Here is a 26,921-nt window from a genome sequence, read left to right as displayed (position 1 = left end):
ACACACACACACACACACACACACACACAAACACACACACTTTTCAAAGCTTATCATGGCCGTAGATGAATATGATTCTCCAGAAGTGTGATGGCAGTTCGGGAGAAAGAGGTTTGCAGCTATTTCGAGCACAGAGACTTGTGATGTGGAGAGAAGCAGACTGGACCAAAGAGGGTCTGCTCTGTGTCAGTGTCACATACACACACACACACACACACACACACACACACACACACACACACGCACACGCACACGCACACACACACACACACACACACACACACACACACACACACACACACATACACACAGTGAAGTCAACCACAATGCAACAAACATACCGATAGAGGAAATTGATTTTCAAAATAAAAGCCCTATTATTAAGAAATCCTTTCTATTTTAGATTTTTTTTAAATCCGTGATTATCGATAAGTGCCCTGACATTTATTTATTTATTTATTTTAATAATCCTTAAATGAAAAGGAATGATTTTTATACCAATGTATATGATCCTATAGTGTCCCGAACTTGCAGGATAATTGACATTTTGTATAATCTGAAATTCTTTTTTTAACACTCATATTTCTCAAGTATAATATAATTATATTTATTCTAAAAAATTCTGGAACAAGATGGGAAAGAAATTCACATTGGATTCATATTCCGGACCCCGGTGACTATACATCCATTTTTAATTACAGTCTGTAGTTTTGAACTACAAATTTGCAACAGGACATTTGATGACATCACCTTGAGGTTTGTGAATGTGTTGAATTTTGATCTCAAATTATTTGGTAACAATCAGGATTACATTACCGTACCATACTTTATCCGTAACCCAAATTTTTGAGATTATGTCAAATAAATATTCTGGCCCCACAAAAGTCTAACAAATTTGGGGGAAGTTCTCTCTCATGAAGCATTTGGGGGAGATCGAGAATCAAACTTCATCTTAAACTTCATGTGGCTGGAGGAGGACGAGTAAAACCTTTATTTTGAAAGACTGATCGCACCTCACTTCCGTGTTTCTCCTTCCTCACTCGGGCTGACTTGTCGTGGCGTGCAGCCGCGGGGGGGGGGGGGGGGAGTGGATCCAGGGACTCGGGCGAACCGGAGCTTCTGCTCCGTCGTCCTCGTCTCACAGTGTCCGCAACTTTGAGGGACGATGCTGCGAGATCCTGCGCTCTGCACGTTCCTTCTTCTCCTCACCAGGCACTGACCTCTCGCCGAGTAGAGGAGCTCAACCCGCTGGATGTGAGTTGCCTACAATACTTTTTTTTTTTCTTCTTTTTTTTGAATGATGTTGCACGCGACTTTCGTCGTCTACTTTTCTCCGCATTAGAAGCGTGCAACATCCTGCATCTGCTATCGCCCTGGCAACCGCTCCTCCTCTCCATCACTGTGCCTCAGCAGCAGCAGCGTCTCCGGGAGAAGAGAAAATACGCGCGTGTTTACGCACGCTTTCTTCTTCTTCTTCTTCTTCTTCTTCTTTTTCCTTACCTCTTGAAATTTCCTTTTCAATATTTCGTTTATTATTATTATTATTTTTTATTTTTTATTGTAACGTTCATGTGTCGGAGAAGTGTCTTCTGTCCGCACCAAGATGCCCGTGAGACGCGGTCACGTTGCGCTCCAGAACACCTACCTGGACACCATCATCAGGAAATTCGACGAGCAAAGTAAGAGCGAGACGAGAGTTAAGTTATGTGGGGCCATGTGTTGTTGACGTTGACACACACACACACACACACACACACACACAGCTGACCTTCAGATTCGGATTGAAACTCGCCACTGACAACGACAAAAAATACTATTTTCACTTTTAAATATTCAATTTAAACTCGCTTTGGTGTAATGTTGAATATCTGATATCATATTAAATGTGTATAATTAATCTGATAAAGGGTGTGAGCCTTTCCAGTTCAGTGCCAACACCTGCTGTATTAAAGGGGAGTCGTAATGGTTCCAGTCGTCTGATGGCTCATATTTGTCCCCTGGCAGATAAAAGAAAAAGAAAGAAATTATTTCATGATTGTTAAAACAGTGAGCTCGACGGGTCGGATGCACTTTTACACAAATTGCTCGGTTAAGTGCAACTGTGTTTGTGATTGTTTTACATGATCATATTTCATCTTTTTTTTTTTTTAATAATCTTTTGTGCATGTGTGTGTATTGTATCGTTTTGGACATTATTCCGTCTCTTTCAAGCTGCAGGCGGCTTTGTGTCACGCAGAGGTGCAGCTTATCTATTGTGTATCAGTGGTGCTGACAGACACTCCGCTGCTGCCGCCGCCGCTGCTCCTTTTATGTTCAATGGTCATTGCACCTTGATGTGTGACAGTAAGTGCCCGACATTATGTTCCATTAGCCCACATGATCCTCTGGCTGCAAAGAGGGACCCCCGCACATCTGGGGGAAGAAGTCATTCTTCTGCAACCTCAACCTCAGACACATCTTCATTTGTAGAATAAAGTATAGCGACACAACGTACTCGATGTATCTAAGGCAGTAAAGTCTCTTTTAAGTCTCCTTGGCACATTCACCCCCCCTTGAAGCACACTTGTGTCACTGTGGACATCTCACACTGACCAAACATGGAATAAACAGTTGATGGCTGACAACTCTCCATCTCTTTTTAGATCCGATTAGATCCGGGGGACAATGCTTGAATCCCTGACACATCCTTGGCGAAAGATCAATTATGTAATGCCTCTTTTAATGTTATCCCCCTAAATGTGTGTGTGCACGCGCAGTGCACGTTCACGGCCAGCCGAGTGCACGTGCCACAGCGGTGCTGCTTAGCAACGGTGTGACGACTCCGCTGGGTTTCTGCTGTGAGCCCCAGATAATGACTTTGGATGGGATGTGCTTTCCACCCCGCGGAGCTCACTTTTTCAGGGGGGACTGAGAGGAGAGAAGAGTCCTCCGTCCCCCCTCGGCTCGTCGGGGACAGCTAAACAGGGAGAGAGCCGTTTAACCCAGTTCCACCACCGGGGTAATAAAAGGGGCAAGTCCGAGGCCGCAGCGGTTATGTATGTAGTTTTCGTTTCGTTTCGTTCATTGAACTCCTCCATTAGCGGCCTTCGAACAAAACTGTCCTGATTCCCTTCCACGGTGTGGACAGTGGTGGTGGGGGGGGGTTTGTTTTGTGTCCCAGTGGCTGCTGCCGGTGCCACGTACATTACCATCGTCAATAACAGGAACTAGATGTCATATGAGCTTTGTATTACTGAGTGCAGAGTAACTGTGATGCTCAGCATCAGAGGTTGGACAGCTCAGCGCTGCTGTAAACCCCCCGGGGGGGGGGGGGGGGGGGGGGGGGGGGGGGGGGGGGGGGGGGGTCATCCGCTGGTGGGGAGACACGTCAGAGTGCACTGCATTCAGGAGTTTCCATGCGATCGAAACCCAATATATACCCACAACAGTTTGCAATTCCATGCAGACTACTGGAAGGGTGAAATAATACTTGCAAGAATACATTATGGACAAATATGGACCCCGCCAAAAAAATCCATATTTGTGCATGAAATAACATTGAAAGATCATAGATAAATAATTGGCTGCTTCAAATTCAAAACTCAATGGCAACTAAACAAAAAGGAAACTGCCTAGAAACCACCTGTCGGAATGGATTATAATTGATAACAACGGCAGGGGAGCAGTGTTATGATTATCAGCAATTGATAAACCCCTAAATATTCCAGTCAAATTAAAAGAAAATGAAATGTCAGCTAAAATCTCACAGGCTGTAAATCCCCCGACAAGTTGCCTGAGAGCCGGTGTGACGCTCTTATAAGAGGCTCTCGTACCAAAGTGCCCACCTGCTCCTCCACCGGCCCCCCTGGGGGGAAATCGTGACGCTAATGGCATTAGCAACGTGGAGAAGCTGGACTTCATCAGTTCCACTTAAGATGATTGTCAGCGCAGAGGAGGAGGAAGAGGAGGGAGGAGGGAGCGGCTCATTGTATAATGGCGGAACCTCCTCAGAAACAGAGCCGTAGAGAAGATGTCAAATAGCGAGTGGAGTTGTCTCGTGAATACCTTAACATTTGAAAATGCAAGTTGGGAAAAGATGAAGATGAATGAATCATATTTTCTTTGCCAGCATTATGCCATAGAAATGTATCATTTTAGACAGAACGGCATGTTAAGTTTGCAGAGCTAACAGAGATAAAAAATAAAAAAAACTTAACTGTTCAGTTAAAGCTAAGCTGACAATCATAAAATCTTAGTAATTTTGTTTTTGTTTTCTCATATTGCTCATACAAACAGCTGGTTTGAGAATAATGTAAAGTGATGAAATAATTCAATTGAAGCACCAAACTGTCATTTATCCACCTGTTGCATGTTTTAGCAAACCAGCCTCCAAACTTAAGTCTTCTATTCCCACTTTCCTACAATTAAATGTTCTAATATTTATAATGTTGCATTTGTTAATGTCATGTGACTCTATGTATGAATATTGGTCGTCATTATCTGGTTTTATTAACTGCTGAATTTCATAAACCCAGGTTTAGTTGATTATCATTTACTGTAATAACTTCTTTGTTTGACGTTTTTAAAACACCCAAACAACTAAAATATCTATAATATTTCTTATTTAATATCAGAGATTTAACTAATTAGACGCTGGTGGGCCTCAATAACTTTCGTCCCTCTTCAAACGGACTCATGACACTGAGCTTCCTGTCGCCCCTCAGATCGCAAGTTTGTGATCGCCAACGCGCAGATGAAGAACTGCGGCATCATCTACTGCAACGAGGGCTTCTGCCAGATGTTCGGCTTCACCAGGGCCGAGATCATGCAGCAGCCGTGCACCTGCCAGTTCCTGGTGGGGCCCGGCACCATGAAGAGCGCCCTGGCCCAGCTGGCGCAGGCCCTGCTCGGCTCGGAGGAGCGCAAGGTGGAGATCCTGTACTACGCCAAGGGAGGTAAGACACTGTCGGGAGGAACGGGGACGAAAGGTGAAACACGAGGAGGAGGAGGGCGATAAAGAACTCTGAAGAACCTGGGAGCCTGTTTACGACCTCTGACCCCTGCGTAGGAGCCTGGTGGCCTTCACAGAATCTGGCTGACCCTCCATCTTCTGACAAGAAACCTGACAGGACAAAACCTTGTCCCTATAGAAAACTATGTCACAAAATGATGATAATAGATGTGCACCTGAATTGAGTATACACAAAGTGACTGAATGAACACCTGAAACTAAAGTCAATTCGTCTTAATGAATCTAAGCCGGACATTATTGGGAGGTAACCTTTACTTTTGAGAATACTGCGTCATCCTAATTGCCCTGGTTTTAAAAATCAAAGTGGATCAAATTACAGTTGATTAATATAGTAGTGAATAAACTATGTGTTAATGATCCCTGCGATAGTTTCATCAACCGGGGGTTTGACTTCAGTATATGAAACATTGTGTTTAGCATAATAAGCAATGGAATTATTGTCCAACATTTTATGCACATTGAGACAACACCTGACACGAGTTCAATTTCAATTTTGGCTATGAAGTTTAACCCCTGACAATGTAAAACAATGTTATAAATGTCATTTCATGTTTTTTTATAGATAAGATAAGCCAAGAGAACATAAGAGAATCATTTAATATTCTCACTTTGTTCAAATTTGCAGAAAGGCCGATTGTCCAAATAGAAACATCAGTAAAAAAAAAAAAAAAAGCAATACAAATTAAACAAGGGGAAAAAATAGTGATGTAAACAAGATATATACAGTGCGAAGAGAATATATACGCTGGGATGTTTCGGTTATCTACAAAGGATTGATGACAAGACCAGTACATTTATCCTGACAACCATCATTCAACGTCGTGTGAAGTGTCGGGATCTGACGCTGGTATCAATCATCCAGCCACCAAGACAAATCCAGAAACATCCAGAGGGCTTTTGACCTCGTCGAGACCCTGCCCGTCGGAGAGACGTGTCCCCCCTTCACATTTCCCGTCGTCAATTAATTCCAACATGCAGAATCACATTCGGTGTTTTTTTCCCCCAGATTGTACTCGTCCCCAATGCAATGAAATGAAATCAGGACTTCGTGATCAGGAGGAGTCACACAGTGTCTTCTCATCACTGAGTCAACTCCCCGGCGAGACAGACTCAGCATCATTTGGTTCATCTATTTTTAAACACCATGTTCCTTCCGATGCTCCATTGCGTTGCTTCCCCTCTTCGGCCGTATCGGTTTATTGGTGCAACGTTAATCCCCGTCTCCCCTCCCTCCGCATCGATCCCTCCCGGGCTTTCTCTCTTTCTCTCTTTCTCTCTTTCTTTCCTATCCTCAACTTGTATCCATCTATTTGATGGAGAGTAAGAGGGAAGACAGTAATTAATGAGAGAACTGAGTGTGATAGCACAAAGAGACAGACGCCTCAACCTCTGACCTGCGATTCACACGGTGGCATTTAACTGAACGTCCTCTCCTCTCAAAGCCTCGTCTCCTCTTCCCTCGCTGACTTTATCGCGATGCCACCGCCAGTTTCGCCTCCTCGGCCCTTGGCAGGCAAACTCCGCAGGCTCGGCGAAGTCGCCCCCTCCGTAAACCCAAGACACATTTACCGTCTGACAGAAGCACACACACACACACACACACACACACACACACGTCCCGTGTCTTTTTGTTACTTCGGTCACTCGGGCATGGGGAGCGCAGGGAGAGGGCCGTTGTCATGGAAATTGGCGACCAGCAGGCCGCCTCAGACCCGACCGAGCATCTATTTGTTTTGGCTCCCGCTCCCATGCTGCGCTCCCAATCTGCAGCAGGCAGAAACATTTGTGAACGAGTGGCGGCGGTGATTCCGAGCACAGGCTGGAGTTCCCGTCAGACTTCTCCTCCGAGTGGATGTGCGTACGGGAAGAATGCCCGTCTAGACGTATGTTCGTGCGTCGGTCTCATCGACCCTTTCCCCCCATTCCTATTCTTAGACCGCACTGATTGCAGCGTGAAGGTTTAGACCTGACGGAAGTGTTGCTCATTTAACCTCCTTTTTTTGTCTCGCCTTCGTACCCTCCGAGTCTCTCTCTCCGTCGCATGGCGTCATGACCCCATAGGCTCCAGGGGGGTATAGCTCAGTGGTAGAGCATTTGACTGCAGATCAAGAGGTCCCTGGTTCAATTCCTGGTGCCCCCTTCTGCTTTGTTAAAGTCCCTCTCTCTGTGTCCGAAGGGACCTGCAGACCCTGCCTGGTGGACATTGTCCCCGTGAAGAACGAGGAGGGCCTCGTCATCATGTACATCCTCGACTTCCAGGAGCTGGTCGACCCCACGCTCAAGAGGTCCGGCCTCCGGCAGCGGGTCGCCAAAGGATGGATTTACTGTAAAGCCCGTAAAGCCTTCTTCCTTCCTTTGTGTTCCAGTCTTAATCAATCTGTGTCACCTCAGTGGTCAGTGGTTTTGATACCAGCTGACTGAGCTTCCCCCGTCCCTCAGGTCAGAATCGCAGGCTGAAGATGAGGCTGCCGGTGCTGCGCTCCATGCGGCGGCCGTCCCTTTCCAAAGATCAGTTTGAAGGGGTGGTGGTGGACTACCTGCAGGTGAGGCCGCGTGCACACTGTCCCACGCGCGCACCGACACGCGCACGCCGGTATCGAGCGCGTGACACTAGCGTAGCCACTGAGCTCGGCCGCTGCTTTGTCTGGACTTTTCAACTCACTGACCGGAGATTGGGCGCTCACAGTAGCTGTTCCTCAAAAACTGTTCTGAATTTCCAACCGATCATGCGAGCCGCACGCATCAGTACGCACAGTTTCTCATGGTGTCTTGCCTCAGACAGTCGTGAGAATTGTTTGGGTTTAAATGACTGATCGGTTCATTTTTGAAGTTTCAGAATCGTCTTCTCCTCTTCTGTTTACAGCCAATCTCCTAAAGGCATCCGTCTACCTGACACCAGAACTGTGCTCGGCCACTTGACACGTTGAAAATTCTCTTTGGCAGGAATACAACGTTCCTTTTCTGCCGCAGGCCCACTTTGGATTTCATGTAGATCCGTTTGGAGCGTTTGCGTAAATGAACCGACAAAACTGGAAAAACGGGGGAAAAAACCCTTTGAATTCCGGGTCAGCTGCATGTTGTTTTGGGAACTCGTTTTTCTCTGAAACGTCACGTTTTGCGTCGCGAGAGAACCGCACGCTTCTATTCCCTAATGCTCTTTTTGAATTGCCTCTCGTCGGACAGCCGAACAGCGAGGAGGTCCCTCTGAAAGAGTTCCGGATCCCGTCCAAGGAGAGCTGCATGCAGTCGGAGACGGAGGCTCTGATCGAGCGGGACCTGGATCCTCCGTCTCCCGCGGCCCAGTCGTCCACCAAGCGGTGCTCCCTGCTGACGGACCGGCTGGACCCCGCCAACGCCTTCCCCCGGGGGAGTCTCCCCCGGAGCTGCTCCCGGGACAGCGTCCGCAGCCTCCGGCGCGCCTCGTCGCTGGACGACATCGACGGCATGAGACCCCCTCACGGAGACCCTCTCACGAACAGCAGTGAGTGTTGGGACACTGCGAGTATCTCAGAGGGACATTACATTCATTTTATTAGATTATCATTGCTATATTTGTCTCTCCAAGATGCATGTTCACACTATATTAGTTTCAACAACATCTTTTTTACAGTTGACTCACAAGAACATAAGACTATAATTATAATAATATGATAAATCAGACGACATATCATGCACATGTTTGGTTTGTCTTGAAAATAGAATAGTATATTTACTTTAAAGCTAATTCTAAGTTGTATTGACAAATTAATATCATGATTCCATTGCCTTGATATGAATGACTGAAGGACTCAAGCTGCGACAGCTGATCTCAGTGTGAGATATTGTTGCTATAATATAGTATGATCACATGATTTAACAACAATTGATGAGACTGAGTCATTTGCCAGTCCATAATAGGTTAGTGACGTACATTCATTACCAACCCCAACTTAGAAACATCGATTCATTCCCCCATTTCAAATTGCAACTCAGAGCACATCTGTTTAAAACTGCCTATTCCACTTGATGTCAATGGCTCTGCCTCTTTCTGTTGTTTTTATTGTTGTTGTATTCATTTTTTTTGCCGCTTTTAATGTCCTATGTATCCTTGTACGTGTCCTTGAGTGCCCAGAAAGGCGCCTTTAAATAAAATGTATTATTATTATTTTTACATTAAATCCTACAAAACTTGCAAATAGGCCTAATACAGAACGTAATTCACTTTTTTATTGAATTAAAATTAGTTTGCTTTTGCTTTTCAAAATAAAATTAAATAGAATGAAAGTGTTTATACTTTGTTGCAGTATCTGCTGTCTTTTGATACGACATGAAGTTGTACCTAGACATCAAAGTCACTGTATCATCATCAAATTTAGACAAAAATTTATAATTATTTAAAACAAAAAATGGTCCATTATTCCATTATTATTGCAGTTAATTAATTTATGCCAGGTCTCATTCAAAGTGAGTTGATGTTACATGAATTCAAGCATCAGTATTTTTGCTGTGGTTTTCATTCATTCACGGCAACACTGAAAACATGAGAGGTGAAATAAATGATCCGCAGGCGACAGAACGTCCGAGCAGCTCATGACGGATTTCCCATCACCAGTGAAAATTTAAAAAAATGATTCGGTGAAACAATCTTAACTTTTCTGTCTGACGGCAAAAAGAAAAACAGAACAAGACAAATTGCAGATCCAAGATCTTCTCTCGGACAGAGCATCGCTCTGAGCGCGTGACACACTGATCAATCCCTCTGTCGGTGTGTTTGTGTGTGTGTGTGTGTGTGTGTGTGTGTGTGTGTGTGTGTATGAGCCTTTCCAGGCCATTTGTGTTAAAATTGCCCATCGCTGCACATCTGTCCCCTTCGTCTCTCGTGGGAAATACTTTGTAGGGAAACAAAAAAAAATTCTAACACAGGATTCCAATCATGCTGTCGACTCTCAACCTGTCTGTCACACTCGCTTTCATTTCCACCATATTTGCACTGTAAATGATGTCTACATCTACGTCTTTGGGCCTGAGGGGGGAAATACAGTCTGTTTTGTAATGTCCTGATGATTTCTGGTCTGGACGCCTGAAGATCAGATACCTGGCAGTGTTTTTAAAAGATCATCTTATTATTCAAATAGATATTCAGACATGAGTACATCTGCTCTTCCTCTTCCTCTTTCCTTCACACCACGCTACGCGACCGTCTTTTGATTTGCCGATCTCTGCTGCAGATCTGAAGCCCAGCGTGCTGAACTCCACGTCCGACTCGGACCTGATCCGACACCGGACCATCGGCCGCATCCCCCAGGTCACCCTCACCTTCGGCTCGGATCGGATGAGACCCCCCTCGCCCGCGGAGATCGAGATCATCGCGCCCAGCAAGATAAAAGACCGCACCCAGAACGTCACGGAGAAGGTCACGCATGTCACACAGGTCAGACACAAGTGCCTCTATCACATCAGACGGGAATTAAGTAGTCACAGCGACTGGGGGTCTTTGATGGCGTTTTTCAAGACTTGTTGTTTGTTTTTTAAACTAAGGAAATATATAATTCCCCTTGTTCTGAGTTTGGTTCCCCTCGTTCCAAGAATGGCATTGATAACCATCATTAGCCTGGTGTCAATGTTGCTTTTTCTTGGAAATGATTGGGCCAAACTTTCTCAAATAGATTTATATTCTTATTTCGCTGCTTTCCCGATTGATGGATTATGTGACGGGAGGATGCGGTGTCAACGTTCAGCCTCCTTCTTAGAGGTTTTTAGTCTCACTGTGGCTCACAATAGCTCGCAGTCTGCTTGCCTGTTTTATCCCGTGTGACACGTTCGGGGTGTGAGCTATTATTGCACGTCGTCACTGTCACATCCAGTCACCGTCTCTCCGCACGCGGATAGTCCGGGCGGCTGTAAGTGGTATTTTGCGACCGTCTCGGTGAAGACGCCGAGAGACACCTGCAGTCACGGGGCGAGCGTGTGAGAGAATGCTCTCACCTGAGGCGCCACATCCAATGGCACCGGCAGCGGAATACAATCATCAGCCACCTGACATCACGCCACACGGTGCGTTACCGTTACCTCGCACGCACTGCATCAGTGGAAGGGGAACCACAGTTGAAAAATACAGCAGTACGAGTAAAGCTTCTGCGTTTCAATACATTTGACTTGAGTAGAAGGAAGTAACGACAGTTAATTGTACTCCGATATTGTACTGTGACAAATTAACTTTGTTCCAGACTTACTGTAGATTCTGAAAATTGGAGATAACGCCATAATGACGCTGTCAGATCATTTGAGGTGTTACAGTACATGCTCGTCTGCATTATGAGACACTTTTTGATATGTTCCTTTTTTTTATGAGCCTTATATTGAATATCAAATGTGAATGTGCTGAAATGTTGTCATCAATGTTCGTCACGGTGTATAGATGGTAGCTCGGCAGCAGAGAAAGGGGCGGAGCCTCCGCTGAGTGTGTGAGGACGCATATGGAGATTGCGTCGGTGTGTGTGTGTGTGTGTGCGCGCGTGTGTGTGTGTGGTGGGATCACAGCACCGTCTGTGGAGCTGTCTGGTGAGATGAAGTTATGAAAGAGAGTGAGAGAAAAAAAAAAGGAGGGGCGGCGGCCGTGAGGATATTGAGCGGCACCCATTGGCTCGCCGCTGCCTGTGACCTTGGCCTCTGGAGCTAATGGAAGTGGAGGGCGGCAGAGAGGCCCTGCTCTCGCCACATCCGTTCCCAACCCTCCAACTGCTCTCGAACTCACACCCCTCCACCCTGTGGTCTTCACACCGGAGACGGTTTGACTTCTCGTCCCGTGAAAACAGCTTGAATTGACTCACAGTGGTATCATGGTCCTGGGGTCGTACATAAATGTGAGGCCAATAGGTCGGGATATAGGTCACGGTAATCGTTGCCATGTGGGGGCAGGCGATCAATCGCTATAGCAAATGCAATATTTCTAATCTATCGTATCGTATCTACTCTGTAAACATATGTCAGCTTTCCTTTTGTTTTTTGTGTTTTTCTCCTTATGATTGTTATACAATACATTTTCTGGAGTCCTGCCTTTATAATTGGATTTCGATTGGCACCTTACAAAAAGGGAAATGAAGGTTGTCATTGATCTTTGTGCGCATTGATTTGTCTGCATAACGAAGCACACACTGTGATTGACCAGACTGCAGCTTGTAGAACACAGATAACTGCAGAAAGCACAGTGGAACGGGCAGAGAGTGTGTGTGTGTGTGTGTGTGTGTGTGTGTGTGTGCGTGTGTTTTGGGGGGAAAGCTGAAGTGTGTTGATGTGGTGCCCCCTGGCTTTGAATGAGCTTACAATAGGCGCAATTTACACAAAGCTGGATTTAGTTTGAATTGACGATCAATCATCCCAAAATTCCAATTAGATAAATTGAGAGGTGAGAAGTTTTCTAACTTTTCTCTAATTTAGAATATCGCCCGCAGCTAAATGGCCTTCAATGATTTCTGTAAATACAATCTGTCACATGACTTGACAACAAAAATATACACGTAAAAAATTCTAAACGTGCATGATGATACCAAAATGTTTCAGCCATTGTTTCAAAAAACAAACAATCATCGCATGACATCACCTCACTTCAGAAACAGCATAATATGAATCAAAACATTTTAAAACCTAAATCCACATATAGACATTTCTTTTAATGCACTCAAATATGTACTAAATATTCTTGTTTTTAAGATAAACACATGAATAACGTCATACTTAGGAATTACCTAATGAAAACCAAACGCAGCTCTGACAACTGAACTTTAAATTAGAACCTGCGCTTTTCCTCTTCTATCACAAATACATAAAAGGGTTTGCTGCATTAAATAAAGTCCATTAGTCCTCTGAGCTGTTATTGTCGCCTCATGAGTTCCGGTGGCGTTGCAGGACGCCGTCGTTCGTACAACCACTGAGGTCATTGTTGTTTTGTTCACGTGTTGGGAAGAGGGTCTCGCAGGCGGGAGGGCCGGGCCGGGCCACGGGCGGGGGGGGGGATGGAGCGAGCGAGCAGGAGGGAGGGGGATACGGAGGGATGGACAGAGGTTGCCTTCTCCCACTCGCATGGTCCATATAGTCCTTTGTGTACCCTGTGGTGCTCCTCAGCATGAGCCTCAAGCAGAAGCTTCAGCCTGTGAGTTGTTTTTCTTCTTCGTCGGCCTTTTAAACCAGCCTCTCTCTCTCGCGCGCGCTCCCTCGCGTCCTTCACTTCCCCGTTGGCCGGCTCGCCGCGTCTCCTTTTACCTTCCTCCGTGTGCGTCTCACCTTCTCCTCGGCTGCTCAGGTGGTGAGCTGTTGCCGCCGGCGCCAGTTGGATCCAGGTAGAGCTGGTGCCATGTGTCACCCATCACGTTCATGGACACTAGTCCCCCAAATCTGTGCACAGTATAGGTTCAGCTGATTCGGCTCTCACGGCTTACTGATGATGTTTTAAGTACAGAAATAGATGCCGTGTGCTTGTGTTTGGAGTGGATTAAAACTGGATAAGGATGCAGAAATGTGAAAGATTCAGTTTGCATTGTGACTCTCCTTTATCTACTTGTTTGGTAAATCACGTCTGTGTCCTCAGGATTGTGAGGATTTGTATTGAGGGGGCTGTTTAAGTAACGTCCCTCTGTAATTCACATATCCACTGTCTGTTGAATCTAATTGACGTGAAAATGTACAAACAGTGAACTCTCTCCGATTCCCTAACCACAAAGTCCGAGTGGCGACAGAGAGCCGGCGCTCGCGTGCAAGCGGCTCCTCTCCGCTCGTCATCACGGAGCAGAGCTCGTCCACGACAACGTCAATACATTAGAATTCTCTCGGATGAGTGAACCTCTGTGTTTACATTGTCGCGTTGTCTCTCCGCATCTGCTCAGCCGCCGTGGCTGGTTGCTGATACGCGAAGAAGAGTCACGGGTCTTTGTGTTTCAATAGATCTTCAAAGGCACATTTTCAAAAAAGTGGCCATGGAATAAAATGTAGGATTTGTGCAACAAGAGCAGACGCCAACATCCCTTTGTCATTAAAGGGTCATGCATGCCATAATGGGAAACTATACAAGCTTTGGTTATTCCTACTGAAGATCTAACATTGCCCTCACCTCACTTTATATTTTTTTAACCCAATGAGGCTTCATTTATTTTATGATTTATTGATTTATTGATTTATTTATTTAAGGCGTTCAGTAGCTTTTCTAATGTAGCACTTTTTCCTTAAGGAGCAATTTGCTCCGACTATTTCTGGACTCTTCTTGCAGCTTTTTTTTTCCCTGTCATGGTGACTATGTCAATCATCGTGCACATCCCACACGACGTCCCGACCTGGCAGTAAACAAGAATTAACCGAAACCACTCCTCTGCGTGGCGTGCAGTCGATGACAGCACTTATTCCCCAGACCACGATTGACCGGAACAGTGGTTAGGGGGGGGAGGGGGGGTGGGGGTCACACGGTCCGGATAAAAACAGGGATCACGTGGTGAAGCGGAGGCAGGTGAAGCTGCGGTGGGCTCTATAAAACCGACAGCTTTCCCTGCCTCAGTGAGGAGACTGTGCAGAGGGGACAGAGCTACACGCCGGGTCTCTGGTTTGAGGGATGCAGGAGAGGAGGTGGCCGCTGCAGAGGGTTTGGAGGAAACTGCTCTGCTGCTGTGGCCCACACCAGGATGAGAACCTGGACGCGGAGGCTCTCACTGTCGTACCGGTCAGTGGGATCTCAATACTCATCGCTGACGTCACCGATTCTTTCTCATTGTTTATTGTGTCGCTTGTTAGTGACTGTGGCAAAACCGGATTAGGATTTGTATATTTTTTGCTAAAGGCACAAACTGTTTCTGTTTTTTTCTTTTTGCTGCACTAACAGTTCAGCACATTGAGAAATTGAGTGAGCGTGGAAACTAAAGGGCTGCGACATTTCATTTCCTGCCAAACGTGGAGAGAGGAGGTTGGTTGAGAAGTTTGTCACTTGCCTTACGGTGGGAGGAAGCCGGAGAGAACCCACGGATACACGGGCAACGTGCAGGCTGGTTGGTTCCACTGCACCACTGCGCGGCCCAACGAGATCATCTCTTCACAGATGGATAAACGATTGGACGAGGCTGCCCCGAAACTCATATAATCCTGTTTGGCTTCATGAGGGAGCTTGTCTGTTCTGTCCCTATAAAATGCTCTCTGTGGTCGTGGTTCCCACTGACCTTTCTTCATTGGTGATAACATCTCCTCCATCCCTCAGGTTTTGTCCCTCGGTGCTGACGTGCTGCCGGAGTACAAGCTCCAGGCCCCGCGCATCCACAAATGGACCATCCTCCACTACAGCCCGTTCAAAGCCGTGTGGGACTGGGTCATCCTGCTGCTGGTCATCTACACCGCCGTCTTCACGCCGTACTCGGCCGCCTTCCTGCTCAACGAGGTGGAGGAGCAGCGGCGGAGGACCTGCGGCTACACGTGCAACCCGCTCAACGTGGTGGACCTGGTGGTGGACGTCATGTTCATCGTGGACATCCTCATCAACTTCCGGACCACCTACGTCAACCACAACGACGAGGTGGTCAGCCACCCGGGGCGCATTGCGCAGCACTACTTCAAGGGCTGGTTCCTCATCGACATCGTGGCCGCCATCCCTTTCGATCTGCTCATATTCCGCTCTGGATCGGAGGAGGTGAGCAAGACAGCGGATTCAGTCATATTTGAGCATCCCAGTAGATCGTGCCATTGAGTGTCCATCTAGGAAAAGGCCCCACCTGCGCTACCCACTGATGGGATTGTGTGGTTGGTGAATCATAACAAAATGATCATGGTTTTATGTTGAAGTAACAAAAGCTATTGCATCTTGTGGGTTTAGCGCTTAGCGTGCATTCTGCATACCTGTCTATTTAAGTAGTTTGCATGTACAAACAATCCAGAATATGCGCATCAAGCATGTAACCGCGATGTTATTATAGAATAATGGACATCTTCAGCATTAGGACAAGAAGACACTTACCCGGAAGCAATGAAATGCACTTTAGAGGTCAAATTAAAGGGGCAGTAAAAAATTACACTTTTTGTAAAAAATTCAGCGAATATTTCCTCACGGTCCGATAGCTGTCGGTTCTGTGTATTATTCCTTGGAAAAACATCAGCCAGTAGCAATGACAATGCCAGCGGAGACAATACACACAATTTAGCTCGACAAGTAGTGAGCAAAGAACTGTGTGTCCCAAAGAATCAACCAGCAGCACAGGTGAAAAGCACAGAGCCCATTCCCAAAACCAAAATCAACATTCGGAATTTAAAAGAAGAAACATTAGCCCTATTGATGAGAAATCCTGATGTTTGCCGTCTGCACAGGACGTCTCTCATTCTGGATATTATGTTGATAATGCATGAAAATGACATGTAAGCGTACACTAATATGACGTCTACTCTCTGACCAGCCCCAGACAACTACTCTGATTGGACTACTGAAGACGGCCAGGCTGCTGAGGCTGGTGCGAGTGGCCAGGAAGCTGGACCGCTACTCTGAGTACGGAGCTGCCGTCCTGTTCCTCCTCATGTGCACCTTCGCCCTCATCGCCCATTGGCTGGCGTGCATCTGGTACGCCATCGGCAACGTGGAGCGCACCAGCTCGGCGCACATCGGCGGCCTGAAGATCGGCTGGCTGGACAACCTGGCCGACCAGATCGGGAAACACTACAACGACAGCGACGCGGCCTCGGGCCCCTCCGTCAAGGACAAGTACGTCACGGCCCTGTACTTCACCTTCAGCAGCCTGACCAGCGTGGGCTTCGGGAACGTCTCGCCCAACACCAACCCGGAGAAGATCTTCTCCATCTGCGTCATGCTCATCGGCTGTGAGTAAGAGTGGGAGTGAGTCTGAAAACCTGGATGGCTTTAGGGGGAGCACCGGCTAGGAAACAAATGAAATACCTTCAGTTTTAAAGCAGGCGTAGTTTAACGGGGATGTGTGGCTGCAAAAGGGAAACAAAATCTTAAAGTGGAAACCTTGGCTGCTATGATTTTGATTCCTGATTATGATGGAAAAGCTGTTATAAATGAAAGCGTCTTAACATTTCTGATGTTGCACGTTTCCCATAGAATTACATTTTGTGCACACTTATGTAACTTGAAGATTGCTTTTAGCAATGAAATGTATTATTATTATTATTATTATTAGGTTTTACCTTCATTTTACAACAGTGTAGAGACTTTGTCTGTGACTTTTGTCCCCGTGCAGCTCTGATGTACGCCAGCATCTTCGGCAACGTGTCGGCCATCATCCAGCGGCTGTACTCGGGCACGGCCCGCTACCACACCCAGATGCTGCGGGTCAAGGAGTTCATCCGTTTCCACCAGATCCCCGGAGGCCTGCGACAGCGGCTGGAGGAGTACTTCCAACACGCCTGGTCCTACACCAACGGCATCGACATGAACGCTGTAAGTCATGGGGGAAGTTCATCCAGGAGGCGAGATCTTCAAATTTGGGTCGTGGGTAATGGCTGGGAAGAGTTTTTGTTGGGAAAAAGATGACTAATCTGTCAAAAACATTTATTTTTATCGCGTATATGTTATTTGGATTCTATGTGAGGGGGTATAGCTCAGCGGTAGAGCATTTGACTGCAGATCAAGAGGTCCCCAGTTCAAATCTGGGTGCCCCCTCTCCCAACGGGCCTGAAGGTCAAACTGAATGTCATCAGGTTGACTCGTAGCAAGGCTTGGTATTTTAGTGATAAACATTTGACCTGCAGATCAACAGGTCCCGAGAGCCAACCCCTCGGAGCCTTTCCTTTTGATCCAAATATTCAAATCAGTGTTCCCCGCTGAGCTGAGCTTGCCACATTCGGAGACCCAGTTTGTGTTTTTTCAAGCGACGATGTGCGTCACAGCGCTGCTCGAGCTCGGGGCTCCTGACAGCGCCGGAGCAGTGACGCGGCGAGAGAGCAACATTAGCGCCTGCCAATTCAATGTGAGAACAGATAATCACCCGGCCCCGTTGTTCCACCACTTGAATCCACCGGACTGATTGCTCTCCTTCTCTCACCCCTCAGGTTATTTTTTCTACGTACCTTCTGACCTTATGCTTTTGTGGCCCTGCAGGTTCTGAAGGGTTTCCCCGAGTGTCTGCAGGCGGACATCTGCCTCCATTTGAACCGCAGCCTGCTGCAGCACTGCAAGGCCTTTCGCGGCGCCAACAAAGGCTGCCTGCGGGCGCTGGCCATGCGATTCAAGACCACCCACGCTCCCCCGGGTGACACCCTGGTCCACTGCGGGGACATCCTCACCGCCGTCTACTTCATCTCCAGAGGCTCCATCGAGATCCTCCGGGAAGACGTGGTGGTGGCCATACTGGGTGAGCTACGGGCCACGGCCGAGACCCTGCTTACTTGTGTGTTTGTCAATCGCAGGTTATTGCAAGAAAATCAATCATTCTAACCACGCTCTATTGCAAATAACTTCAAAATGCAGGAAAAAGTACGTTTTTGAATCAGAAACAGTTCAAACTTGCTGTATTTTTTCGCCCTCTCGTCTCTTTTCCCGCAAAGCCACAGCCCCGGCTCACGCTGAGCTCTGTGTGTTGCGTTGCCAGAGGTGTTTGGGCACGGCTCCACTTCCATTCCACAGCGGCATTGATCATCGATAGGGCCTGCGTTCAGATCCGCGGCGCATAGGTCATTTTTTTTATTTCAGCTGTGCGTGAGGGGAGCGTCAATGTGAGCCGAGCTGTCGTGCTCTGTTTTTTAACGTTCACGTTTCACTCGGGATTTTATCGATAAGCTTTTGGTCCCTTTTTACCATCATTTCTTTCTCTCTTCTTCTCCAGGAAAGAACGACATCTTTGGCGAGTCCATCAGCCTGTACGGACGACCGGGGAAGTCCAGCGCTGACGTCAGGGCTTTGACCTACTGCGACCTTCACAAGATCCAGAGAGAAGACCTGCTGGAGGTGCTGGACATGTATCCCGACTTTGCTGACGTGTTCTGGAACAATCTGGAGATCACCTTCAACCTGAGAGATGTGAGTGCCACCAGACGGCAACGTTGACACCTGTATACTTGTTATATTCGAAAAGATATTTCCTTTAATGCATGAGATGCTGTGTGTATTTTTGAATTACTGAAGCTGATATGTATCAGGCAGATAGAATAAACCAGACGACCCCGAGCAGGGACTCTGAATGTGGCTACCGCCGAGCGAGGCATCGGAGAAGCTCCCTGCGGCGTAGAAACCGTCCAGGTGAGCGACGCGGGCAGGTCCACACATTTCTACATGCTTCCGTCGGATGTCTAATCTCTATATGTTCTTTTGTCTGCGCAGACGGGATGGACCGTGAGGAGACTTACCCCGATAAGTCCTGCACAATGGCAAACCACCACCGGGGCCCGACGGCAGGATCCCACTGGGAGGACCTCTGCAGCAGCGCGAGTATCTGCTCGCAGTCCAGCGATGAGGAGATGAAGCCCGCGGGCCACGGCAAAGGGGAGTTGTACGCCCACAGGGTCGACACCAGAGACTTCCCCCCCGCGGCGGTCAACCCCCTGCCTCACAGCGGACCCTCCGCTGGGATGGGACCGCCTGTGGACCTCGGAGCACCGCCGTTCTCAGGTAAAAATCATCCGACGTACAATCCCTTTCTCCACCGCAACATCCGATTCCAGCATCTTCCTCCAGACGTGTTGGGGACATCGTGTCTCTTATGAAAGGAGAGAAAATTCCTTCATATCCCCAAAGTTTTGATTCAAAATCTTCTTGACATATACATTCCACTTGATTACAGAAAGGAGTGAAATCAGTTGAGTTAAAGAGTTGAATTTCTTTATTCGACCCCTTTGAATCATTCATTGCGAAGTGTAGGGTCTGATTTGTGATGGATTTCTTGTTGAGTCGGATTCAAATTCAAGTCCAGCGAACAATTCTAAATCTGTGTAATAGAATATAATGCGCTTAAAAACATGCCGTGTAAAAAAATAATCAAATCTAATCTGAAAGCTAAAACCAAAGGAAAAGTTATTATTGTTTTGTAATGTTATTCATGCAGTTTCATCAAATCTATGATGGCTGCAAGTTTAAGATAAGTTTAGTAATTATGAAACATAAATAGGATTTGGATTTACAGTTTGAGTTAGAAGATCCCTGTTACACCGATAAAAAAAAGTCTTTCCTGTCCTTATACCTTTAAAAACCCGCCCCTACCAGAACTAGTAGGTACATAACTGAAACTGATGAAATGTTACAGCAACGTCTGCAAACAGAAGTAAAAAACGAAACCAAAATTGAAAGAGAAGTTTAAAACAATATTTTAAAAAATTAGAAGAATTTTTCTGTTCCTGTCCTTGAATTACTGAAAAGTGTTTTCAGAAATCAAATGATTTTTCTCCTCCGGCACAGCGGCGGCGCCCATCAGCATGTCGGGCCTGTATGGCTACTGGCCAGGCCACAAGACCGGCCGGTTCCCAGAAGGCCAGAGACAGTCGTCATCGGTCAGGGCCCGTTTCCACCCGCGCTCGAGCGCGGACGACCGGCCGAGTGAGCTCCAATCCAGACTGGAGCTGCTACAGTCTCAGTTAAACAGGTGAGAAGGTCAATGTGTGTCGGAGAATTAAAAGGGGCAGGGGGCACTCGGATTTGAACCGGGGACCTCTTGATCTGCAGTCAAATGCTCTACCACTGAGCTATACCCCCTGTACCAATACCATGGCGAGGTTGCAATAAAGAAATTGGGCTCTGGTATTATTCAGAGGATTGTGTTTGCTTTCGAGGTGTGTGTGCTGTTAAGAGTTCCAAGAGTGTGTCGCGCTGTGTCTCTGCATCCGCTTACAGCTACAGTAGGTGCACCGGAGAGTGAGACACTGTAGAGAGAGCAAGGGAGAAGCCTAGTGGACGTTTGTGAAAGAGCAGATAACGTTGTATTAAAAAAATAGAATGAGGCACAGAAGTTATTTGTTGTCTCATGGTCAAAATTCTGCCTTCATCCCTGCCAGGCTGGAGTCACGCATGACAGCAGATATCACTGTGATCCTGCAGCTCCTCCAGCGGCAGATGGCCCCGGTGCCTCCGGCCTACAGCGCCGTGTCCCCCAGCCCTCACCCGCCTCCCCCCGCCACCCTGTACGGCGCGGGGCCGCCCACAATCCACGCCGTCCCCCCGGTCCAGATCCACAGCACTGCCTCTCTGCTACAGGTGCAGTGTTTCAGTTTATACACACTCCAGTAATCGCAATCCCTGTAACATCCATCGATTTGGAACTATTTGGAACTATTTGAGCGTCTATTCGTGTCTGAATTCCTCTTTTGTCCGTCCAGAGTCCAGACTCTGACTTCAAGCACAAATCCAAGGACACGCTGTCCAGCGGGATCCATCTCACCGTGGCATCGGATGACGACACCATGTCCATGTCGCCGGAGGCGGAGCCGCCGCGCCTGCCCTCCGTGGACCTCGCCCCTCCTCTGCTGTCGGGCATCCGAGAGCCTACAGGACTGTTATGTGGCAGCCAGCGCTTCCCCTCCCTCCCCGAGCACCTGGAGACCTCGGCGGCGGTGCCGGAGATCCAGAGGCGCATCTCCGACCCCGTCTTGCCAGGCAGCTAGAATACACACACCGACGAAAAAGCCCTTGCCGCTTTGGACGGGATGGCCGCGTGTTCCCCCATGATGGTTACTTCCCTTCTCCCTCCCTTAAAAAAATCTTCTCTGTACTGTTCAGATGCTGCTGAACAGTGTGGGAAAGCCTGGCCTTCCTCCGTCACTGAGGCCTCAGAGTGCCTCGTGTTTTTCGTACGGACTCAACGGTGCTGCAGCATCCCTTCACTCCCCGAGGAAGAGATTAATTCCGGGCCGGCTGGGCGGGGGAAATCTGCAACACGACCACAGAAACTTACAGTATACACGCGTCAGACAGTCGACAGCATCCTGGTTTCCTACGAAAGAGGAGAAATGTCAAGGACCGCTAATATGTCGTCACGCGTGAAGAATGTTCTGCATTCACTTTGTAAACGAGTTGCACATTTAGAGAGTAGAAAAAAAGCTTGGCACTGAAATTATTTTCATAATTTTAGAGACGCGTTAGTCACGTTAAGAGCCATACGTGGAGTAAACTTCGTAACTTTTGAGTGTAAAAAAAAAAGTTATAGATTCCCTGCTGTTTTTGTGTTTGTTTAAAAAATATCAAAACGTAACTGTCTGGTACACTGTGGAGGATGGTGGTTCGTGAAGGTTCAAGTCAGGGTTGGGGGGGAAATATGACGAGTGAAGTGTAATTTTCATCTCACATTTCATGTCTTGTGATATTTGATCACGAGAGTGTGTTTTCCAACGTACACAATCAAGCGGAGCAGACAAAGATTTGCTTGGTTTCCCCCCCGTTTCTTTTTTTTCTGTTTCTGTATTTTCTGTCCACAGTTTTTGTGTTTCGGTTTCACAACGGACCTGATGAGTTTATCTGAAAGTGACAACATTTGACGCTTAAAACTTCCGACGGTTGTGTGGATGGTGACTGTTAATCACGTGCAGGCACAGAGACGTCGTCTCATGACGTCCTCCGTTAAGATGATTCCACAGTTCCAACCATGAGGTGAATGTAACGCATTTACAAGCATTTATAATACTGTACAATGTTTCTTGAAGCACAAACTCCTGTTATTTACAATAGTATTATTATTTTTTCGAATTAAAAGCTTACTGTGTTAAATGCGGAATTAACATTCAGATCATTCAAGAAACATTCTCAATTACAGGTATGATGTACTATACTTGGAATATTAAAATTTTGGAAATGCAGAATACCCCAGGTTAGCGGGAATCTAGATGGTATGGCCTACGATTGAAGACCAAGAGATCCTTTGGTCGTGACCATTCCAACGGTAGAAGATTAACACGACCTTTCAAACACTCAACTTCACACAAAATGAAGCGACGCCGTTTGTTCCTAAGACATGGAGGAAAACAATTTATTAGAGCAAATTCAATAATAAACTTTTATGAAAAAAGCTACAACATGAACACTTGGCTTACCAACAATCTCAAGTTGATATATTTATATGTATTTACATTTTGCCCTGTAATGGCATGCTACAAGGACATGACCCTTTAATTATTGAAAAAGAAAAAAGAAAAAGAAAAAAAAGAGAGGCAGACGCAGACGGAAAAGTTGTTTTGCTCCCGCTCTCGCTTCACAGCTCACTCTCTAAACACAAAAGAAAACGCAGCTTTCCAAGCACAAACTTCTACAAATGAAAAGAAGAAGAAGAAGAAGAAGAAGAGGATAGTCAGGGAGCTCAGAGACAACAACATTGCTCTGGTAGGTTCTCAGTGTTGCTGTACATGGCTGCCTCACAGCATCGCCGTGAGGATTTTGAAGCCTTCTCTGGTTATGTTTTACAATTCTTACAACGTTGCACAGGTCGCAAGTTCGAGCCTGAAATACAATTATTCGTAGAGAGGATACTGGACACAAGTGTTTTTAAAAAAATTTAAATTGCCACAGAGGTAAACAAGACTATATAATATACTGATCTTGACCAGCAATAATAATAATGAGTCCACAAGAAGACTACGACACGTTCCTACGCATTAGAGAGGTCGTCAGCCAGTAGTTCGCTTCAACCTTCACAAATCAAAACAGATGAAACACACAACATCTAAACCCCCTTTGTGGATATAATCTCACATCTGGCTGAAATCACACCAAGAAGTACAAAAGTCTGATTTTCAGAGACAACATCTCAAGAGTTCAAAACCTTCCTCACAGCTGCCGAGCAGATGTTGAACGCTACCCCTTTGCGAGCAAAAATAAATAAGAGATTAAACACACTTAATAGAAAAGTGGAGTAACGTGGTGGAAGAAAATGTAAATTGTGGAGTAGGTCTGTGAAACCCCCAAATTTTCTGACAGTTCGCCCGTGATCTCATCGTCTCGAGAGCAGTGGGACTGGTGGGAGGGGGGAAAAAAAGTCCAAATCTGACACAAAACGCTCCTTTTTCGTCTTCATCAAAGTGTCCGCGGCTTCAGACACGCAGGATCTCCAGGCAGTTGTTGTAGCAGATGGCGATCCAGTCGGGCTGCGTGGACGCCCACTGCACATTGTTGATCTCCCCTTCAGCGGTGTAGGCCAGGATGGGATCCTCAATGGCTCGCGGCATCTGCTGGATGTCCCAGATCAGGGCCTGGTGGTCGTCGGCTGAGGGAAGAAGACATGAAGACCATTAAAAAAAACGAAAAAAAAAACTACAAGAAAGTGTCCTCATTTTTTGAAAGAGGCCAATCGGTCGACAAAATGTTCTGGAGTCTGATGAGCCTTTAAAGTCTGCTCCAGCTGGACTTCCTGGATTGTAATTCATGTCTCACTGGTCCAGTATCGTCTGGTGATGTTTTAACAAACTTACCTGCAGTGCAGATGTGACACGAGGAGTGGGGGGCCCAGGCGATGCCGTTAACACAGGCGCGATGGTTGTTCAGCCGAGCTACTGGCGTGCAAGGCACACGTACATCAAGGATGACCACCTGTTACACAGAAATATCAACGATAGATCAGAGAGAGAGTTGTGGCTCTGAGCTTTTGATTGTACCATATGATCAGACAGACATTACACTCCACTATAGTATTATATTCTACGTAAGAAATATGTTGGGCGAGAGACAATTCACAGGAAACTGACCTCCATGCCATCCATGGCCATCGTGGCGAGATAGTTGGGGTCCTGTTTGTTCCAGCAGAGGCGGAGCAGCGGGTGGTGCTGGGGGTCTTCGTAGATGATGGTGCTGTGCTCCAGGTGTCGGAGGTCAAACATGCGGACGGACCCGTCGGCTCCCACCGAGGCAAACATGTCTCTGCCGCCTCCTGCGCGGCTGAACGCGATGTCGTACACCTGAAAATACACACAGATTCATTAAATTGTGTGCACACAACCACACGTCACGCATCAGTTTGCATCTTGATGCACAAACTGACCTCTTTGTCGTGAGCGATCAACTGGGTCTTCACGTGTCCAGAGACCAGGTTAACTCGTCCCAGCACCTGACCGGTCTCCAAACCCCAGATCGTGCAGGTGGTGTCAATGCTTGAGGTGCCTGCAGAATACAAACAACACCTTAGAAACGCAAATTTAACCCACGAGGGACCAATTGAGTCCAAATTCTAGCTTCCTCACTACGAATCATTCAGTGGATTACTTACCCAGCAGATTGGGATCAACTTCATTCCAGTCGAAGGAGGTGAGGGGCGCACAGAAGTCTGAGTTCTTGTTGTTATTCAGCAAACATTCAAGACGGGTTTCTGTGTCACTGACCTGCAAAACAAGTGTCAATGTGACCAATGTCAAGTCATGATGACGATTTCACTACGGCCACCTGGCCAAGCTGAAGCAGTAAACAGACTGATCTCTTCAAGGGCTACAACTAATGGTTATTTTCATTATCGAATAATCTGTTTGTCTGTCTGTCTCCAGTAATCGATTAGTTGTTTGGTCCATAAAATGTCATAAAAACAATGACGATCGTGTTTCCCAAACCCCAAGATGACGTTTGGTTTTGTCCAAACACCAAAGATATTTAGTTTACTGTCATAGAGGATCAGGGAAACCAGAAAATATGCACATTTAAGAAGCTGAAATCAGAGAAGTTTGACTTTTTTTACATAAAAACTACTGGAACAGATTTATTGATTATCAAAAAAGTTGCCGGTTGACTTAAAAGTCGCTGCAACTCTAACCTTGTCTCTGAAACAATGACTACTTCCTGTGTGACGGACAGATACATCGTCCACTGGGACACGCAAGACATTTAAGGGATACGGCTGAGAATATCCCCCCCCATCCCAACACACACAAACAAACAAACAAGGCAAGAATAAAAGTGTGCCCGTCTGTCTCTCAGTGCTTTCTGACTTTGCTACCCTGTGTGCACATTTCTAAAGAAACAATGAGTCAACACGGTTTCGTTTTTTTCAGGAGGCGGCTCAGTAGTTTCTTGTGAGGGGTTATTTATAGCAGCAGCTATGCACCAGTGACAATGTGCGGCAGCTGGATGGAAGTATATGACACACACGACACCAATGACACTGGGGCTCCTCCTGTGGGATTATCGGACACGGGCGAACCCCTACCCTCCAGATGCGCAGGTAGTCCCCGCTGGTGGCCAGCAGGTCCGGGTAAACCCCCTTGGTGTCGGGGATCCACATGATCTTGGTGGTGGGGTACGGGTGGTCGAACGTGTTCCTGCACACGAACTCGGAGCTCTCCTCCTCCAGACCCACCAGCTGGACCTGTGTAGAGGGTAGCGGACGCGTTACCACACGAGCCAATGAGCTGTTCGCTGAGGCAACGAGGGCGCACGGAAACACAATTAACTGAACAATTACGCTACTAACGGATTAAAGACTCGCATCTGTGATATGTGTTCACGTGCGTCATTTGATGTTAGCGGGGAATTACATAAGAAAACGGTCATTTTTCCGCTTTGATGCTGCGCAGGACGACTAGCATTAGCATTAGCATTAGCATTAGCTCGCCAACGTTTCCATCTTTAGCCAGTGGCTGGTAAATGGCCACAGCCACACGCCATGTACCTTGTTGTTGTATTCCTCCACGAAGCTGCCGAGCGCCAGTCGGAAGCGTTTGTCCGGGCGGACGCTCCAGTTCATCGCGTACACCGTCCATGGCGCCTCGTATTTGTAGATTTCTTTTCTTTTACCGTGAAGCGACATCTTCTCTCCCCCTCCCCTCCCTCCCACCGACCCCGCAGCTAGCACGCTAGCGTTAGCTAACTACGAAATAAGTAGTCGTTTTTTTAAGCGAATTGTCGCCCGTTACTTCAGCGGGTGAGAACGAGTGTCCGCCGGCGTCGCGACGACGAGCATTTGAATGAGCAAATCTGGTTTTGGAGAAAGATTTCTCGCCACTTCACCCAACAAAGAGTTGCATTGCTTCGTTCGGCTCGGAGTAACTGTCAAGTCGAATAAAA

General features: G+C 47.0%; 2 protein-coding genes and 3 non-coding genes across 7 annotated transcripts; 3 read left to right on the top strand and 2 right to left on the bottom strand.

Annotated features, from left to right (window-relative positions):
- The first annotated feature begins 1,100 nt into the window (after positions 1 to 1,100).
- On the top strand, positions 1,101 to 23,502 carry kcnh6a (potassium voltage-gated channel, subfamily H (eag-related), member 6a). Of its 3 annotated transcripts, none has more exons than XM_035615111.2 (17): positions 1,101 to 1,254; positions 1,604 to 1,679; positions 4,704 to 4,934; positions 7,188 to 7,346; positions 7,451 to 7,554; positions 8,195 to 8,492; positions 10,219 to 10,421; positions 15,222 to 15,647; positions 16,405 to 16,822; positions 17,206 to 17,405; positions 18,066 to 18,318; positions 18,790 to 18,983; positions 19,103 to 19,202; positions 19,284 to 19,571; positions 20,355 to 20,538; positions 20,948 to 21,146; positions 21,269 to 23,502. In XM_035615111.2, exons 2-17 carry the CDS (start codon positions 1,604 to 1,606, stop codon positions 21,551 to 21,553), a joined length of 3,618 nt encoding a protein of 1,205 aa, XP_035471004.2. In that variant the 5' UTR covers positions 1,101 to 1,254; the 3' UTR covers positions 21,554 to 23,502. The 3 variants fall into 3 exon arrangements, with proteins under 3 accessions (XP_035471004.2, XP_035471002.2, XP_035471005.2); XM_035615109.2 differs by having other exon boundaries at positions 1,584 to 1,679; XM_035615112.2 differs by having other exon boundaries at positions 1,101 to 1,679; positions 7,188 to 7,337.
- trnac-gca lies at positions 7,080 to 7,151 on the top strand. The gene has a single exon. It is a non-coding gene; the product is annotated as a tRNA-Cys (tRNA).
- trnac-gca lies at positions 17,556 to 17,627 on the top strand. Its single transcript has one exon. It is a non-coding gene; the product is annotated as a tRNA-Cys (tRNA).
- trnac-gca lies at positions 20,577 to 20,648 on the bottom strand. Its single transcript has one exon. It is a non-coding gene; the product is annotated as a tRNA-Cys (tRNA).
- Positions 22,883 to 26,921, bottom strand: dcaf7 (ddb1 and cul4 associated factor 7). Its single transcript, XM_035615118.2, has 7 exons — positions 26,527 to 26,921; positions 26,065 to 26,223; positions 25,138 to 25,249; positions 24,913 to 25,031; positions 24,620 to 24,829; positions 24,347 to 24,464; positions 22,883 to 24,141 (listed from the first exon to the last, which is right to left on the bottom strand). Exons 1-7 carry the CDS (start codon positions 26,662 to 26,664, stop codon positions 23,969 to 23,971), a joined length of 1,029 nt encoding a protein of 342 aa, XP_035471011.1. The 5' UTR covers positions 26,665 to 26,921; the 3' UTR covers positions 22,883 to 23,968.

This window comes from Scophthalmus maximus, chromosome 17 (genome assembly GCF_022379125.1).
Source record: "Scophthalmus maximus strain ysfricsl-2021 chromosome 17, ASM2237912v1, whole genome shotgun sequence".
Taxonomy (NCBI): Eukaryota; Metazoa; Chordata; class Actinopteri; order Pleuronectiformes; family Scophthalmidae; genus Scophthalmus; species Scophthalmus maximus.
This window is presented reverse-complemented; position numbering and strand designations above follow the sequence as displayed.

What these genes read in the sequence shown, in the direction of transcription:
- kcnh6a (XM_035615111.2), top strand. Translation starts at nt 1,604, where the DNA reads ATGCCCGTGAGACGCGGTCACGTTGCGCTCCAGAACACCTACCTGGAC. An exon ending in AGGTCACGCATGTCACACAG is followed by an intron (nt 10,422 to 15,221) that starts GTCAGACACAAG and finishes TCCATCCCTCAG; the next exon opens with GTTTTGTCCCTCGGTGCTGA. An exon ending in GCGGCGTAGAAACCGTCCAG is followed by an intron (nt 19,203 to 19,283) that starts GTGAGCGACGCG and finishes TTGTCTGCGCAG; the next exon opens with ACGGGATGGACCGTGAGGAG.
- dcaf7 (XM_035615118.2), bottom strand. Translation starts at nt 26,664, where the DNA reads ATGTCGCTTCACGGTAAAAGAAAAGAAATCTACAAATACGAGGCGCCA. An exon ending in AGTTGATCCCAATCTGCTGG is followed by an intron (nt 25,032 to 25,137) that starts GTAAGTAATCCA and finishes TGTATTCTGCAG; the next exon opens with GCACCTCAAGCATTGACACC. An exon ending in GTGTCACATCTGCACTGCAG is followed by an intron (nt 24,142 to 24,346) that starts GTAAGTTTGTTA and finishes TTCTTCCCTCAG; the next exon opens with CCGACGACCACCAGGCCCTG.